The sequence below is a fragment of the Heptranchias perlo genome, chromosome 2 (assembly GCF_035084215.1).
Source record: "Heptranchias perlo isolate sHepPer1 chromosome 2, sHepPer1.hap1, whole genome shotgun sequence".
NCBI lineage: Eukaryota > Metazoa > Chordata > Chondrichthyes > Hexanchiformes > Hexanchidae > Heptranchias > Heptranchias perlo.
The window spans coordinates 108728219-108747705 of NC_090326.1; the positions used below are offsets into that span (position 1 = coordinate 108728219).

Consider the following 19487-nt stretch of genomic DNA (forward strand, 5'->3'; position numbering starts at 1 on the left):
GTCACACTCTGAAGACAGCTCTATTCCAACAGAGCTAGAGTGAGGAGGCAAATCAGAAACATGGTGGTAGCCTTTTGGAGGGTTCAAATACCGGAAAACCCAAATTAAAAACTGAAAGAGGGATAAATTCAACATCTCAGGTATAAAACGGGTGTAACAATGATGAATTTAGCAGAGTGAGCCCGCACCAGATTTGCGCCTGCGTTTATGCCACCACTAAATTCATCAGGGCCTCCAGCCTCCACATTATAACTACAAGCCACTGGTGGCCCACATTGACTCCCTCCCTAGATGTACCAAAATTCAACGGGCCCGGATTAGTGACCTGCGTCGGGACGCTCGATTGACAGCTTCAGTCGTCAGACTTATTCCAATGAGGCCAGAGGGTGGTTCTCGGTCCTTGATCTTGTACGTGAGTTCAGTGTGCCAATCATTTTGCACATGTTATCAGGCGTTGTCGAATTTAGGCCCCAAATTTAGGAGTAAGAAGTCGGAACGTTTACTTGGGAATTCAGAGACAAAGAAAAGAATTACCAGAAGATTGGGCCACTAACACCTCTTCAGTTTTACACGGAACGTGTGAAGCCACTTTTCAACATGGAAGACAAGATGTGCTTGGTTAACAATCCCAGATCCTTCAACCCCTATGGAAAGCTGTACACAGTAGATTTCCTGAATAACATGTTGAATGCGAGGAAGGCTTTATACATCAACCAGCCAATTGAGGTGTTAAAGCAAATGGCCGCTGCTTCCATCAAGGATGGAGAGGTTACCTGGTTTTATCGGATGATTGGTTCACCCAAAAGGTAACACAGTTGTAGAATAAGCTACTAGGAAAGGCCATGTGTAGACAAATATGAATAGGCTGAAGAGACAATTAAATGCATTTCTGGACAGAGAAGGAATTGAGAGATATTGTGAAAAGATAGACAGGCACGATTGATCTATCAAAAAAAAAGGATATTTTGGGCCTAATGGCCTGTTGCTGTTTCTAAAAGTTACTTGTTTTCATGTTCTCCATTTTGGCACCCAGGTTGAAGTTTGAGAAATTTTTCTCAGTGAACACACTGCTCCTTGTCATCACTATCAGCTAGATGTAGCCCTATGTTTGTACATTGGCGTAAAAGGAATGTAAACCTAAAACAACCTCTCTCATCCTCCAAGCCTGCATTGAAGTGATAGGATTAGCATTTGGAGATACAAATTCACCTCCTAAAGTGTCTCGTTGCCACATTAACAAGATTTACCTGAAGACGTAGTTCCTTCCCATGTCTACTGATGTTGACACTATGCGGTTGTCCATTAGCCAAGTTCCTATGGTCCAAGTCAATTCTGTATGGCTCCTTCGTACCTCCTAGGTTGTACCGAATCTGCAGGCTCCCTATAAAAATCAGGAGGTCTCCTCAGTATTACGTATCAGCTCTGTTTTGAGAGACTGCAGACCCTTGCTTTGTCATTTTCAAAGTATGCACAACATTTTCAGCACTTAGCCTTAGTGAATATCATTTTCTATAAATGTTCAAATATTTCAATAAAGTTAGAGAACAGCTAGTGTCATTTGCACTGCAGCCTCTTTGTACCACTGACATTAAATTGACAGAAGTTCCACCTGATGATCCAGTGAGTCTATCCAGTGAGTAGCTGAGCTTTACAGGCCAGCTTTATGCTGTCTTTGTTCTGAGATAGCTGATCTCAATCAGGGGTTTACAACTGGCCTCAGCATCCCTGGGTTAGGAAGAGGCAAATTCGCTAAATGCTGCTGGTCATTATCCAGCAACTCCTGCTGGAAATGCATGCATATAGATATTGTGTGAAAATGAGTTTAGCGATGGTTGAGCAGCCCTACTGGCACTCGTTGTCAAGGTTCACACATGAACAATGACCAAATGGGCAAAGTTTTGGAGGGCATTTTAGGCCTATGGAACCATATACTAACAAAGAGTTAACATCTTTAGGAGAGGAGAGGACAATCTGGGGGAGGTGGGGGAGGGGGGAGACACGGAACACACTTCTAACTAAAATAGCAATAAGAAACAGATATGAGAAAGTTTCTCCTTGGTTCTCTTCAGTGGTGGATTTCACTCTATGTTTCTTCCAGCATCTGACCAGCATACCCTGTTCACAGCACTGGAACAGCTGCGAGATTTTTAGTAAATCCTAGTTCCATTTTTCACGTTACAAAAGATCCAAACAAGCCATTTTGAAACTGCCTCTGGGCTAATGAAAGCCATCAGAAAAGGTGGTGTCATACCTAGGCTAATTTGGAGCCAGTGTAAATAGGCAAATGGACTTCATAGAATCATGCGGCACAGAAGGAGGCTATTTGGCCCATCGTCTCTGTGCCGGCTCATTGTAAGAGCTATCCAAATAGTCCCACTCTCCTGCTCTTTCCCCATAGCCCTGCAAACTTTTCCTTTTCAAGTATATAGCCAATTCCCTTTTGAAAATTACAATTGAATTTGCTTCCACCACCCTTTCAGGAAGTGCATTCCTGATCATAATAAATCGCTGTGTAAAAAAAATTCTCCTCATCTCTCCCTTGGCTCTTTTGTCAATTATCTTCAATCTGTGTCCTCTGGTTACCACCCCTCCTACCAGTGAAAACAGTTTCTCCCTACCTACTCTATCAAAACCGTTCATAATTTTGAAAACCTCTATTAAATCTCCGCTTAACCTGTTCTAAGGAGGAGAATCCCACCTTCTCCAGTCTCTCCACATAACTGAAGTCCCTCATCCCTGGCACCATTCTAGTGAATCTCCTTTGCGCTCTTTGCAAGGCCTTGACATTGTTTGTGATATGACATTTGTTAAAAAAACGTCATTGCACTTTAATTTGAGATTACATTTCTTATGTTGCTAAAGAAATAACACACTGGGTAGGTAGTTAAGATAAAAGTTGCTGTATGGGAAGGAAATATGGGTTCAGGAAGAGAAAGACAGTTCGGTTCATGGTCCAGCTTATTTTCTTTCAATTTCTGGTTCAGGAAACCAGCTCACAGTCTGGGTGCATGAAAGAGGAGGCAGCAAATCCCATGGGCCTTTTGTTAAAATTCGTTCATGGGATGTGGGCGTCGCTGGCGAGGCCGGCATTTATTGCCTATCCTTAATTGCCCTTGAGAAGGTGGTGGTGAGCCGCCTTCTTGAACCGCTGCAGTCCGTGTGGTGAATTTTCTCCCACAGTGCTGTTAGGAAGGGAGTTCCTAGCGACGATGAAGGAACGGTGATATATTTCCAAGTCGGAATGATGTGTGACTTGGAGGGGAATGTGCAGGTGGTGTTGTTCCCATGTGCCTGCTGCCCTTGTCCTTCTAGGTGGTAGAGGTCGCGGGTTTGGGAGGTGCTGTCGAAGAAGCCTTGGCGAGTTGCTGCACTGCATCCTGCGGATGGTACACACTGCAGTCACTGTGCGCCGGTGGTGAAGGGAGGTGAGTGTTTAGGGTGGTGGATGGGGTGCCAATCAAGTGGGCTGCTTTGTCCTGGATGGTGTTGAGCTTCTTGAGTGTTGTTGGAGCTGCACTCATCCAGGCAAGTGGAGAGTATTCCATCACACTCCTGACTTGTGCCTTGTAGCTCAAATAATGAAGCAGTCCGAGCCCGCATGCAGCAAGACCTGGACAACATCCAGGCTTGGGCTCATAAATGGCAAGTAACATTCGCACCAGACAAGTGCCAGGCAATGACCATCTCCAACAAGAGAGAGTCTGACCACCTCCCCTTGACATTCAATGGCATTACCATCACCGAATCCCCCACCATCAACATCCTGGGGGTCACCATTGACCAGAAACTTAACTGGACCAGCCACATAAATACTGTGTCTACAAGAGCAGGTCAGAGGCTGGGTATTCTGCGGCGAGTGACTCACCTCCTGACTCCCCAAAGCCTTTCCACCGTCTACAAGGCACAAGTCAGGAGTGTGATGGAATACTCTCGCCTTGCCTGGATGTGTGCAGCTCCAACAACACTCAAGAAGCTCGACACCATCCAGGACAAAGCAGCCTGTTTGATTGGCACCCCATCCATCACCCTAAACATTCACTCCCTTCACCACCGGCGCACAGTGGCTGCAGTGTGTACCATCCACAGGATGCACTGCAGCCACTCGCCAAGGCTTCTTTGACAGCACCTCCCAAACCCGCGCCCTCGACCACCTAGAAGGACAAGAGCAGCAGGCACATGGGAACAACAACACCTGCACGTTCCCCTCCAAGTCACACACCATTCCAACTTAGAGCTATATCGCCGTTCCTTCATCGTCGCTGGGTCAAAATTCTGGAACTCCCTTCCTAACAACACTGTGGGAGAACCTTCTCCACACGGACTGCAGCGGTTGAAGAAGGCGGCTCACCACCACCTTCTCAAGGGCAATTAGGGATGGGCAATAAATGCCGGCATCGCCAGTGACGCCCACATCCCACGAACGAATAAAAAAAAAATTCTGTTATTTAAAGCAGATGTAAAGGGAAGTCTGTTGACTCTAACTTTGAGAAACCATACAGTGGGTTTCCTTTAAGCTTTTTTGACTTGTACAATTTCTAGTAGCAAAATGGGAGCCACAGCATGTATTCATTCAACTTCTGTTTGCTAATATAAAAATGACACGAGCTAAATCAACATCACCAGAGTTACAGACATTAATCCAGAACGCTTCAGCATGTTAATTTAGCTCTGCCACACTGTGTAACTCAGTAATTCCTCCAAACCAGATCCTCGAATAATGTTCTCAGTAATCACTGACAAGCAAATTATAAAAAAAAATAAATAATCAAAAGATATTATAATTACTGAACTTTTTTCATTAAAAAGGATTCCTGTTGCTGATACATATTTTAAATACAATATAATCTGCTATGTAAATCTGCTTATAATCTGCTAAGTAAAATTGCTTTGTATGTCATGATAGAAAGGAATAAGATTGGCTCAGTATCTAACAAATACTGAATTAAAAACAAAAGTCCTTGAATTATTGTGCAAGAATCAGAGGGGGGCCAGATTAGAGTTTTGCAGTTGAAATATTGGGGTAGATTGTCCTTTCCTTGGGCTATTGGATCTTCTGTGAGTAGCAAATATAGGAAAATTGATCGAGGAGAAGCACATGCCTTTAATGGAGCTCAACTCCATAGATGCACTTAAAGGGAAGCTAAATAAACACATGAGGGAAAAAGGAATAGAAGGCTATGCTGATAGGGTTGGATGAAGTGGGGTGGGAGCAGGCTCGTGTGGAGCATAAACACTGGCACGGACCGATTGGGCTGAATGGCCTGTTTCTGTGCTGTACCTTCTATGTAATTCATTGTAACTTGATTTTCCATTCATTAACTTCCATGGACAGAAATTGTGTGGGCAACCCTTACAGGCTTGTGCTCTTTTCCGCCCAATTATCCTGTATTGGCTGTGCCTGGGCAATCCAATAGCCCTAGGCTCAGTAAGTCAATTCCTGTATATATTGAGCCAGAATTTGCTATAAAAATAACGGTGAGGCTAACAGCACTCACCGTTATTCACGTGCAAATTGGACAGCAACTTCTGGTGACCGCACATGCGCAGTTAAACGCGGAAATCTGGCGTGAAGTTCATGTACTTACCTCATGGAGTCTCGTTCCTTCAGATTTGAATTATTGTTTAATATATAGTATTTAAAATAATTTTTTAAAAAACTTTTTCTTTCTGCCTCTTTTATCTGTCTCTTAATTCAGTTTTTCTTTCCCTCTCTTTATTCTGCTTTCTGCACCTGATTTGACACTGAATTCACTATTCTAACTTACACTTCCTGGTTCTGACTCTGCGCTGTTATTAAAGATGCTTCAATCTGATTGGTTAAGGAGATAGCTAACTGCTTGCCCCGTTCATACAGGTCCCAGATGTCCTGTAGAGGGCGCCGCGCTGAATGGCTCTCGAACTTAGAGGAACTTGCCGCGCAAAAGCTCATAGAAAGGCTATGGGCGAGTGCAAGTCTAATGAATGGCGGGTGCCACTCGTTCGCTGCTCATAGCAAAATCCAGCCCAATGTAATTACTTCTCTCACACTTTTAAAAGCTGCAAAGAAAATTCAGGATTGAAATAGTTACTATTTGCTGAATCTCTCCTCACTACAGTTTCTTTGTTTCTTAACAGAATCTGAACATTCGCAGCTAAAGAACCCCGAGGCCCTTTTAAAGCTGCACATGCACATTCCTGAAGTGACAAATTGGTCAATAGCTTATTACTACTCCGCCTGTAAACCAAACTGCCTTCTGGCTTCTGAATCAGAGGATCAACAAATAGATGAGACTAAATAGTGGCTAACCAACTGTGAACTTACACAGTGATTGTTGATTCTCCAGTTAGTGCTTAGTGTAGCATCCATTCACTAACATTTTAGTTCCCAGCAAATCTTCTATAAATGTGGTCTAAGAATATACAAATGTTTAGGAGAAAAGGCCTTTCAGTACATCTAGTTTGCTTCTTCCAACAGACTGTACATTTACATTGCACCTGAATGAACTCTTTCTAATTTAACCCCCTTCTTAAACATAGAAGTTTAAGGAGAAAAGGGCCTACTGCGTTTCTGAAAAGAAAACAAATTCAGGGCTACATACATCATCATCAGTGGTCTGCCTAAAGCAGGTTCTGGTTTAATTTTCCCTTCTCTAAACCACTTTGTCTTGTGCTTCTCTCTTCAATTCTCCAAACAATCTCCCATTCTTCAGGTGGTCCAGAAGCATTCTTCTTTTCCTCCCTCTTGGTCTTTTTCCTTCCATCCATCCTTCTATCATATCTTTCAACATCCCATCCCTGCTCAGTACATACACAGTCCAATTCATTTTCCTTTTTCTGATCAATCAAACTATATTCTTCTTGTATCATTGCCAACACCTACTCATTACTTTTCTTCTCTATTCACTTAAATTTTCCATGCCTCTCCAAATCCCACATCTCAAAGCTCTCTAGAAGCCTGACCTCCTCTTTCTTCAGTGTTCATGTTTCAGCACCACACTCCATATAAAACCCTTCACTAATCTTTTCTTCAGTTCTCTATTCAGTTGTCCATACAGGTCAACCATTTGCATTTCAGTATTTGCAGACGAGAATCAGTGAGCATTCAAGCTGCACTTCAAAGTTTGCCCCATGGGTCATTGGAGCTCAGTTGTAAAAGTGCTGCTCCACTCTTGGCTCCCACCTTATGCTTCTGCTGCTTTGCTTGGATATCAAACTTTGCTACACGCTAAAGGAAACAAAGATGCTAACTGGAAGTGATGGTCAATGAAAGAGGCCTATCTGCCTGTATAAATAAACTTCATTGACACCTGAGCCTGATTTGTTAGGTGCGGGAAGTCCTAATTTTGCACTAACTATGTGAGATTGGGAATTCTTGCCCACAGAATGCAGCAGCATTCGATCCCCTGGAGCAACAGCAGCATCAGGTAGGAGCAGGGAGTCGCTGGCAAAAAAGAGTGCCAGTGTGCATTGAGGAAAAGGGTAGAAGAGCGCCAGCTGCTGGGAGGGAGGGACGGAGAAGAATCCCAGTGTGAACTAGAGTTAGGAGGGTGGGGGTGAGTACTAGCATGAAACATTGGGGGAGGGAAGGAGGAGGAGGAGGAGGAGAAGAAAAGTTCCAGCGGAAACTGTGTGGTGGAAGAGGGGGATAAAGGTACTGGGAGGAAGTTGGAAAAGAGTGCCTGTGTCAACTGGAAAATGAGAAGTATGCCAGTATAAATTGGGGAGGGAAGGGTAGAAGAGATAGTCAGTGAGATGATAAGGGTTGAAAAGATTTCCAATGGGAACTGGGAGTGAGGAAGTATACCAGAGTGAATTGGGTGGAAGAAGATTGCTAGCATGAATGGGGGGAGTGGGGAGAAAGGTGCCTGTGACGATCGTAGAAACAATTTAACAACAGATTTAGCAACAGAGGGTACCGGTACATATCCACAATTTCTCCACAAGAAATGGAATATAATCCCTGTATCTTTTGCCACAATCTTCACTATACAAGTGATGGAATGTTGAGTATACCTGCAAATTAGCTTGTAACTAACCCGTGTACCAAGGTCTGTTCAACGTGTTATCGGGTTGTTTTTGTGTTGACAATTTTTTTGAAACTATTGGTCAGCTTTTACTAGTTTTCTCATTGGCATATGTGGGGATATAGTGAGAAGGTGGTTATGTGAGGTGGATCTATGAAAAGAGCTGGGCTTTTAGGCCTTCTGGTCTTTTTCTATTCCTAAGCATTTCTATGTTCTTCTGAAGGTACTCTCTTAAAAGCCATCAAGAACAGGTGTGCGGAGGTGATGGTGGTGGTGTGGGGGTGGGGAGGGGTGTTAAAATCGCTTTTGGGTACTCACTGCACCGTTCGTAGGGTTATCATTGGGGCTTATCAAACTACTGCTGACAAGTTTAATGTTGTGGACTCTGGGAACTGCTCAAAACTTCCTTCACTTAGGACTCTTACAACCAACAGAGAGACAAGCATCTCATCCCATCAGTGTAGCCTAAATTTAATCCCAGGTCTGAGAGATGACAAGATACTTTTGTAAAATAGTACTATCTATTCCACAAGTATTAGGCAGCAGATTTCAGCAAAGGAATGTAACAGATGGCTTCAAATGTCAACATTTGCATCTTGCCAAGTCCTTTCATCTCTAAAACCAGACATCCAAACATAGGTCCATAAAAGGAATTTGACCAAGGGATGCTCAACTAAGAAATGCCTACAGGGCAGGAGAGCTTGCAGAAAATGGATTTAGAGAACTCCCTAATCCCTTAGGTAGTAAATTCGATGTTCAGTGTAGCACTGAGTTATACAGACCAGGAAGGTACCAGGTTTAATTGCTGGTTTGTGCTAATTTAGTTAATTGCAGTTGGGATACAATTAGTATGGGAATAGACAAACAGGGTCTCCACGTTAAAATGCTATTCAGTGAGCTTTATTGAAAAGTGTGTGTGTGTGTGTACCAGATGAAGACAGTATTTGGTTTTGCTATGACATATTCCATGAAAAATAGCCTGGCAGCATTCAGCGCCCAAGCTTACACTGGGGCGAGGTACCAGAGGCCCATGGAATGGTACATCCTACCATGAGGTAGCATCTTCAGAAAAGGCAGGGAGAAAACTAATTTTGGAGAAATTATTTTAGATATGACTTGGAGAGAACTTCAATATTCATTCCAGAAACAGTTTTCTGAAAGATATTGTGATTATACTCTATTCAGTATAATTTAGCAGTTTGTAACAAACTGGATCTCTATTCACAAAGCTGCTGCTGCACAATTTGAGCTGCACCATGTGCAAAGATTGTGTCAGTACTGTGTTCCCTCATAATAAAAGTAGCCAACATTAGCAATTAGTTTTTCAGTGCTCAGGCAGAACGCTACCTAGTGTGTCTCAACTGATACTAAAGAGGAAGAGCAAATGAAGACAGAAGATCTAAACTACATAAAGAAAATATGACTTAATAAGAGATTACTGAATATTCAGTTATTTTTCAAAAGATAATTTTGAAATTTGCACTTACTGATATCAAATTATACAGTGGAATTGGTTGTATGGCAGACTATTTTTTATTGGACACAAACAGAAAGTGCTTTATAATAACAGATGGTTTGGGGAATGAATTGTAAAAGTATATGTGGGCCCTCACTGGTTTGGGGTGATTAAGTAAATGTATGGCTACACCACTTGTCTGTAAATAGGTTAAAATCCAAATTGGAATCAAACACCTTGATAATGGACTTCTGACATCCATTATTCTATACATAGAGCTATCTTTTAATGGTTTTTTTCCATAACTAATAGGCAGGAGAGAAAACCTTCCTGACAGTTACTTACAGACTCAGGATAGTTATCTTGTCGTACAAAGAATAACTCAGGACTGTCCCTGCCATGAACTTCCAGTTCGAAAATGCCAAGACAGCAAACAATAAAGCTATAATTTTCTAAGCCCGAAGAGCAAGCACAATTCAAACCAACTCAAATAACTAGATGTATAGAGTGTCTTTCTTTTTTGCTTGCAGGGAGTCTCACAGCACATTGACTGATGAAAAAATTAGGCTCCTATTCACAAAGTGTCTGCTGATTTGTTAAAATCTAATTTTCTTCAATGATTCTATAATTTGTTTGCATATAAGTAATCTCTCATTTTCAGAATTCTGAATTAGCCGAACTTCGCAAAGGGTTGTCTGATGGAAACCACAGTGATTATAAGAGTTGCAAAGCTGACACTGAATGTGAGTTTGTGTGTGTGTGTGTGTGTGTGTGTGTGTGTGTGTGTGTGTGTGTGCATGTATGGTGTGGGTGGGTGGGTGATAGAATATGTGAGGAGAAGTAATTTGTAGGAATGGCGTTTTTGACGATGCTTGATTGGTAGATAAGGTGGAGGGATTTCATGTTCTGACATCCAGGAGAAGTTAAATATAATTGGATATTACATTTCAAAATCTCTTTGCCTTTTACATCAGGTTTGAATTCAGCACAGTTTTCTACATCATTTCTCTGAGGCATAATGGCCTAAACCCATGTTTTGTTCTCAGACCTGATATTTTGAGACCTAAATAAAAGGAGCGGAGAGCGGACCTGAGTGGCCAATAAAAGGAGCGGGGAGAGCGGACCTGAGCGGCCAATAAAAGGAGCGGGGAGAGCGGACCTGAGCGGCCAATAAAAGGAGCGGGGAGAGCGGTCCTGAGCGGCCAATAAAAGGAGCAGTGAGCGGACCTGAGGGCCAATAAAAGGAGCGGGGACAGCAGACCTGAGCGGTGAAATCAAACAAAAAAAATCAAGAAAAAGACAAAAAGTGAGGTCAGAGAGGACCGCCGAGGGGAAGTCAGTGTAAGTATTTAGTTAATCGGTAAATGTTTTTAGTGGTAGTGTTAGTTAAAAAGCCTTAAAACTAAACAGTTAAAAAGAGCGGGAAACTAGTTTAAACTAGATAAATTAATTAGTTTAAAAAACAATTAAAAATAAACCAAGTCAATTAATTACATAAAAATATTGATTAATTAAATAAATAAAACAAGATTAGATAGAGATGGCAGCGCAGGTGGTGTGCCATAAGTGCAGCATGTGGAAGTTTGTGGAGAGCAGTGTGATCCCAGGCAACCACATCTGCAGTAAGTGTCTGCAACTTGAGGAACCTCAGCTCAGAGTTGTTGAGATGGAGTCTGAGGTGCAGACAATGCGATGTATCAGGGAGGGGGAGTGTTACCTGGACACTTTGACCCAGGAGGCTGTCACACCTCTTAGGTTAGGCAGTGGTTTAGATTTGGTTAGTGGTCAGGGACAGGAGGATGTGACTGCGAGTCAGGCAGGTAAGGGGACTCCAGAGATACAGTGGTGGAGGAGCCTCAGCCTTTGCCCTTGTCCAACAAGTACGAGGTACTTGCTGCCCATGTGGATGAGAACAAAAACTGCAGGGAAGATGGGCAAATTGACCACGGCACCTAAAGGACATTAGTGAACCAGATGTGTTTTTACGACATTTTACGAATCCGGTAGTTTCATGGTCACCATTATTGCTTTTTATTCCAGATTTATCAATGACTTAGATGAGGGGACCAAGTGTAATGTATCTAAGTTTGCTGACAATACAAAGCTAGGTGGGAAAGTAAGCTATGAGGAGGATGCAAAGAGTCTGCAAAAGGATATAGTCAGGTTAAGTGAGTGGGTGAGAAGGTGGCAGATGGCATATAATATGGGGAAATGTGAAATTATCCACTTTGGTAGGAAGAATAGAAAAGCAGAATATTTTTCAAAGGTGAGAGACTAAGAAATGTTGGTATTCAGAGGGATTTGGTTGTCCTTGTACACGAACCACAGAACATTAATATGCAGGTACTACAAGCAATTAGGAAGGCAAATGGTATGTTAGCCTTTATCACAAGGGGGTTGGAGTATAAGAGTAAGGAGGTATTGCTGCAATTATATAGGGCTTTGGTGAGGCCACATCTGTGTACAGTTTTGGTCTCCTTACCTTAGGAGGGATATACTTGCCTTAGAGGGGGTGCAACAAAGGTTCACTAGATTGATTCCAAGGATGAGAGGGATGTCCTATGAGGAGAAATTGAGTAGAATGGGCCTATATTCTCTGGAGTTTAGAAGAATGAGAGATGATCTCATTGAAATGTATAAAATTCTTTGAGGGCTGAGAGGCTGTTTCCCCCGGCTGGAGAGTCTAGAACTAGGGATCATAGTCTCAAGATAAGGGGTTGGCCATTTAGGACCAAGATAAGGAAAAATTTCTTCACTCAGAGGGATGTGAATCTTTGGAATTCTCTACCCTAGACGCCTGTGGATGCTCAGTCATTGAGTATATTCAAGGCTGAGATCGATAGATTTTTGGACTAAGGGAATCAAGGGATATGGGGTAGAGCAGGAAAGTAGAGTTGAAGTTGTAGATCAGCCATGATCTTATTGAATGGCAGAGCAGGTGTGAAGGGCCGTAAGACCTACTCCTGCTCCAATTTCTTATGTTCTTATGTTCTTCTGTCATGTGCAGTGAAATTAGGGACATTTTAATCCAAATAATCTCAAGTTGAGAATAATGTAATATATTTGGGCCTTCTAATTTGTGGGTTTTATTTTTCCTGGATTTTGTTCAAAGAATTGGGTAATTAGGTGCAGACAAATACATGCTTTTTTGCATCAAAAATGAAGCAGGTGGGGTCATTTTCTGGCTACACAACAGCGGTAGGAAATCTCACCTACTGCCAGTGCATATCAGAAAATCTGTATCCGACTTTCAGACATGCGTCAACAGTGGCCAAGATTTCCTGCCGCCAATGTGCACCAAGAATTTACTCCCAGAATCTTTGTAATTGGAAAACTTCGGCTTTAATCAGCAAAACAATTAGAAGGTACAACTACAGTACTTCAATATTTACAACTGTCTTCACAAAGTGGAAGGCTAAAAGGAATTGACATATATAATTAGTTACATCCTTAGAAAAGGAATTGAGGTATATAATTAGTTACATCCTTAGAAAAGGAATTGAGGTATATAATTAGCCGCATCCTTAGTGCCTACCTTCATGGAACTAGGTTCAGCCATTTGTACATGATACAGGTGACTGAAGGGGTGTTCCATATCACTACTGCCCACCAGTATGGGCACAAGATCAAATGTTCAAGGGGCCAAACAGGGAAAGCAGCTACATGCATCACAGTAGAACTACAGTCTGCTGATATTGACATTTCCAGGTTTATCTGTAATATGGGAATTCATCTTTTGGGGAGGGGTAATTATTGGGCTTTACCCTAAAGGCAGATAGTTTAAATATAAAATTTAGCAAGTCTAAATGGGTCTGACTAAAACGTAGTTAATTTGGGCTAAATAGGGGGAGGAACAAAATCAACAGATTGTTGTAATATAATGGAGCAAGTGTGTATCTTCTTGAAATAGCTCAAATCAGATTTACGAAGTGGAGCCTGATGAAGCAGGCTGGAAAATATGTATTGCTAAGACAATGCCTAGAATGGTACATCTGAATGTTAGCAGCACAAATCTGTCCCATTCTAAGTCACTAATCATTTTTTGCTTATAATTCAATTAACTAATTTGTTTGCATTAATATCTGTATGTCACTAATACTTGGCAAGGATATGGGAGCTGGAAATGGTTATCACGAGCATGTGGCTGAACTCTCCCTGGACAAAAATGGTGATGGATTGCTCTGAAATCTCTGAACATGGATTAAAGAGGCACTGTCTTCTTGAAAGTGTTTGTCGGAGGAAGAAGCAGCTGAGGAGTCTTACCCAATCTTTACCACAATGTCCTCAAGTGCAAGTGACATGACAATGTGTTTCGAGACTCATGACATTATGTGAAAGAGAGAGAGAGAGAAAGAGAAAAAAAACAGAAGGACCCTATGCAAGTTACACTTGTGGTTTGTAAGACATGCATCAAAATAGTTCTCCATCATGGTTCAGAACTCCTAGATATGCAATAGAGGGGCTTCCTCTGGCCCATGGGCAATATCAAGAACCGACTTGTGAAGTGGATTTGTGATTTAAAAAAAGAAACAGTGGCAGGGCTCTGGCCTAGACCAGCCTGACATTGAGTACTATGGAGGGAGAATCAATCTCGTAGCAAACATGTCTCTTTTATGAAACAAAGCTCTGGATTAAGCAATTGGTAATGACTGTAGTTTGGTATATGACATTGCACTTGGATGTCTAGAATATCAAGGTGACTAATATATTGCAAGTTGCCCTGTTTAGCTCCTTCCACCACATTAAAGGCAGATATCCATCATAAGAACATAAGAAATAGGAGCAGGAGTAGGCTATATGGCCCCTTGAGCCAACCTCGCCATTCAATAAGATCATGGCTGATATTCTACCTCAACTCTACTTTCCTGCCCTATCCCCATATCCCTTGATTCCCTTAGTGTCCAAATATCCATCGATCTTTGGATTCCAAAGATTCACAACCCTCTGAGTAAAGAAATTTTTCCTTATCTCGGTCCTAAATGGCTGACCTCTTATCTTGAGACTATGATTCCTAGTTCTAGACTCTCCAGCCAGGGAGATAGCCTCTCAGCATCTACCCAGTCAAGCCCTCTAAGAATTTTATACGTTTCAACGAGATCATCTCTCATTCTTCTAAACTCCAGAGAATATAGGCCCATTCTACACAATCTCTTCTCATAGGACAACCCTCTCATCCCAGGAATCAATCTAGTGAACCATCATTGCATCCCGTCTAAGGCAGGTATATCCTTCCTCAGGTAAGGAGACCAAGGGCGTTAAATTGAGCCATGTAGCACCCACTGTTTCGGCGCTTCACGGCCTCTCCAACATCCAAGATGGCGTCTTGGCTGTGCATGCATGTTTCCAGTGTGACGTGCGCTGGACGCCATCTTGGTATAGGAGTTAGCGCACGCGCAAATACCGAACGCCGGAAGCATGTAAGGTAAGGAGAAATGGATACAATCAGTGCGCAATGCTGATTTAAAGTGATAGATGCCATTTTGGGATTTAACGCACAGTCTTAACCACGGCCATCTGAACGTGACTTAGAGTGCCTGGGGGACCCCCACCAGCGCTATTTAAAGGGACCATGAAGAATTTACAGGTTAGTGGCTGGATTATTGCTTCTGGCTGCCGAGACATTTGTACCTGTTTTTTGGAGGTCTCCTATATTTGTATACTAGGACTAGGGGACATAGCCTAACATTTCAAGCCAGGACGTGCAGGAGTGAAGTTAGGAAACGCTTCTACACGCAAAGGGTGGGAGACGTTTGGAACGCTCTTCTGCAGACGGCAGTTGATGCTAGCTCAATTGTGAATTCTAAATCTGAGATTGATAGATTTCTGTGAACCAAGGGTATTAAGGGATATGGGGCTAAGGTGGGCATATGGAGTTAGGTCACAGATCCACCATGATCTCATTGAAGGTTGGAACATGCTCGAGGGGCTAAATGCCACTGCCACGTGCTGCCTCCTGATATGTGCCATCTTCTCCTGCAAGAAAGCGGGACGTGTGTCAGGGTGATGTGCCTGTCATGGTTGAATAGCTGCCAGTGTGTGTGGCCTGTGAGTTGTGGGTGGGCGGTTTGCAACAGTGGTAATGTGTAAGAGTGAGAGGAAGCATCTGATTGGAAGAGTTGAGTACTGATGAAAAGAGTTTATTGGTATGTAGGTGATGGGGTGTAGTGCGTGAAGCAGTGGATGCGGCTAGTGGTATAGTTGGTAGGAGACGCCACTGGACATTTGACCTCACTCATCTTGACCACTCATGTCAAAGCACTGAACTTCTTCCTGCACTGCATCCATGTTAATGATGCTGATAATTTCACATACTCCATCACCTTCTCGCCCACTCACTTAACCTGTGTATATTCCTTTGCGTCCTCCTCACAGCTTACTTTCCCACCTAGCTTTGTAACATCAGCAAAGTTGGATACATTACACTCAGTCCCCTCATCTAAGTTTATATATAGTAAACAGCTGAAGCCCAAGCATTGATCCTTGCGGCACCCCACTATAGCTGAGGAGGAAACTTTTGAGAGTGGGATGACTGGAAGGCATTACCTGGAGGCTGGACAGAAGAATTTATGTTCATGTATCCAGCGCTCAATGCCTACTAAGATTGAGTTGCAAAGAGGAAAGCATCTGCAGCTGAAGCTCATCACATCCGATGGGTAGGGTGATTCTGACTGGACAAGCAACAGGAAGATTACCAGTGTTCTCGGCTGATACACTGTACAGTTTTAGCTGGTTAAACTTTACCAGTACTCCTGTGCACATCTGGGGATCCCTAACTCTTGGCTTTGTCAACCTGATCAGTCTAAGCTCTTTGGACTTAAGCAAGTGAGTTGTGTCCGTACAGGGAAACGGTGTGCATTCTATATTAGAGAACAGAAACTCTACCTGTGTGAATTTCTCAGTAGCTTATTTTGGAGACTCTTAAACATAGTGATAGGTTTCTGCACAAGTCAGACATTCAGCTGGCCCCAAAAAATATTTTAGTGAGGGTCATTTATTCATTTATTTTAAACAGGATAATTCCACCATCGATAGTATCCCACATTGTAAATTCAGGGCCAAAGTCATATCACATTGCTAGCCACAGTCATTCTAATACCATATATTTAAAATAGAATGAACAAATACCAAGATATGAAAATTGTTCCACATTTGTTGGATTACACATGTGGCACAACAATCAGTACCTGTGGTTTATTTGTCTAAAATAGGACTTCATCATCTCACCATTGTGTTTCAGAATCACAGCCATGTAATCCGGTGAGTAGGTGCTGATGTACAGGAGGATGCTGGGAGTGTTGGTAGTGCTGAAACTGAAAACCAGGTCCTCTTTGGTCAAGGTAAGGTTGGAATTTGCTAGTTGTGGCACACTCTTGAAGTCCTTCGGTGCATCCACAGAAGACTGGAAGTTGTAACGTATCCAGGTCCCAGCCTCAAAAAACCCACCGACATCTGCAAAAATGATTGATATTATTAAGAACTTCATGAAAATAGTTCACTCTTAGTGGAAACTAAAATCATCTGTACTGTACTAAAGAAACAGATACCAAAGGGTTAACAGTGACATGACAAATACTGTGATTAATGGTGTGTGTACTTTACAGTGCTGCTACCAATGACAACCCCTACTTCAGCAGCATCATTATAAGATAATAGAGGATAAACTCAGATTTTGGGTTCAGGTTTATGCTCATGCTTACTGCTCAGTCCCTTAGGTGCTGAAACAATGCAAGGGGAAGTGCCACAAAACCAGCAGGGATTATGTGCACATCAGACACAGAGATTAATCAGATGGCCTCTTAGATCGTATGGAAACAGACTGATAGGGTACATAATCCTTTAGACTTCCAGATACTAGCCACAAGACAACTGTGGAAGTTGGACAAATAACCACTCCACCACTACGGAAGACAGACAGATCAGGTGTGCAGCCAGTAGACTGCCATGGAGATTGTACATATTAGTCACACAGCTATAATTAAAGGGCTCAGATATGTAGCCACTAGTTGAATACAACTGGCTGGACTAAAATGAAGATCAGTTGCAGAATCCTGCTTGCCTGTCATTCTGTTCCATTTGCCATTAAAGGCATTACCACCACTAGGGCAGGTTTCCTCTTATTGCACTTGGGTGTAAAGGATCGCCTGGACGCAGTGCATAGAGAAAATTGAGCGGAATGAATTGCACATGCATAATGCAGCCCATCTAATTTTGCCCTATGTACTGTGCCCTGCAATCCTTTACACCCCACTGCAATAAGAGGAAAATCTGACGATGTAGTGATCACAGCAGAATGCACATCTGTCACTACTTTTTCATAATGTGGAGATGCCGGTGATGGACTGGGGTGGACAAATGTAAGGAGTCGCACAACACCAGGTTATAGTCCAACAGCTTTATTTGAAATCACAAGCTTTCGGAGCTTTGCTCCTTTGTCACCTGATGAAGGAGCAAAGCTCCGAAAGCTTGTGATTTCAAATAAAGCTGTTGGACTATATATAACCTGGTGTTGTGCGACTCCTTACTTTTTCATAAGTAGACAATTTGAATTGTTCAAACAGAAGTTTGTGTTAGAAAAACTTACTGTTTAAACTCAAAGCAGTGTTGCTGTGGTAGATTGGATGTGCAAATTCTTTTTTGCTTATGGTCAGGAATTTTTCTTGTCCTTTATAAAAATCATAATGACGACAATATGCCTAAACGAAACTTTGTAAATTTCCCAACTCCACCCATAAACTTTGATCTGATAATGAAATGCAGCACAATCTTTGATTTTTAAAAAATCTTTGATTTTCATGACTTCAAAGTGGGGTGTATCCAATTATTGCACATTTTGTATCCTTCTATGCTTTATTGCTTTCTTGTGATTTGTATCTGGAAACCTAATTCAGCAACCGTAAGCTGTGTTCTACTTATATTTAGGAATAGTACTTGTGCCTGTAATGTAAAAATATTAGAAAATGTGAATGATTTCTTATAGACTGCAATATTAACATTCAATTACCCAAATAGGTCTTGGGTCATTCTATGGTCGGATCCAATATCGGGATCTAAGGTTTGATAATGGAGATTTGTGGACTGGGCATTGTTCCAATTTTTGATCATTTTGTTTGATTTTTACCACAGGATCTGTTTCGCTTTATTTATGACCAATTTATATAATTTATGGTTATCTGTATGCTTAATTAAAATTAAAATGAGATCTTATTATAGCTGAATTTCATTATATATAACAGTTTCACCTTCGGTGACACTTGCTAATTAAGTCAAAATGGCTGGTGTGCTGGGTCGGTATGGCAACAGTGTCTGGGTGCAGATAAATGTCAAGGCATTGCGAATGTGCTTATCAATTTGCCTAAAATTATTTTGAGTATGAGACATTGACTATTATTTCTGTATCCAAAGAAGTTGTAGGTCAATGAGTTTAGTATAGACTTAGTATATAGATGTGCGAAAAATATAAATGAAGACAGGCAGATTATGGCTGAAAATTACTGGTCAGGTACTTTGTAATGGGTGTCCTTTATCATCCAACAGTTTGTATATTGTCAGCCTAATATCTGCTAATCAATGAGGCAAGAGTACAGTAAAGTTCCAATTATATCACAATGGATCATTTTGTGTTACTAAGGAAATGGTGTAATAACTGAGTCATTCCATGTTGCCAAGCAAATAATGTCACAATATTTCCATTTTTGGCTGTTTTCTTAGAAATGATCTCACTTATCTCCTCTCCCTTCCTCTCCTCTATGATCCTCTTTCTAGGCCACAATTCTTGTAACATGTCACTATCCTGTACCTCGTCCAAATGGCCATTCTTCAAGTGTGAGCCCTTACAGTGAGTGTTGGCAAACTACTTGACCACAGAAGAACCCCATCCTGCCATCATTGTGCATCCACATACACATGCACTTCCACCAGGGGCCTGTCACTGGATTGTGATCTGGAGCAGGAATCCTGGCTGTTTTTCTCCCCCTAACTTGGGAGCACTGAGGCCAATTATAGCACCTCTACCTCTGCCCTAACTAAGA

The 19487-nt window shown here is 42.0% G+C and overlaps 1 protein-coding gene across 2 annotated transcripts in view; it reads right to left on the reverse strand.

The window, feature by feature from the left end:
- Window positions 1-19487, reverse strand: part of cntnap2a (contactin associated protein 2a) — a 1620024-nt gene that overhangs the window by 132066 nt on the left and 1468471 nt on the right. For both annotated transcript variants that reach the window (XM_068005678.1, XM_068005683.1), the window contains exons 19-20: window positions 16684-16908; window positions 1248-1381 (exon numbers count right to left, since the gene is read on the reverse strand). In XM_068005678.1, coding sequence (XP_067861779.1) covers window positions 1248-1381; window positions 16684-16908 — 359 coding nt within the window. The remainder of the gene's footprint in view (window positions 1-1247; window positions 1382-16683; window positions 16909-19487) is intronic.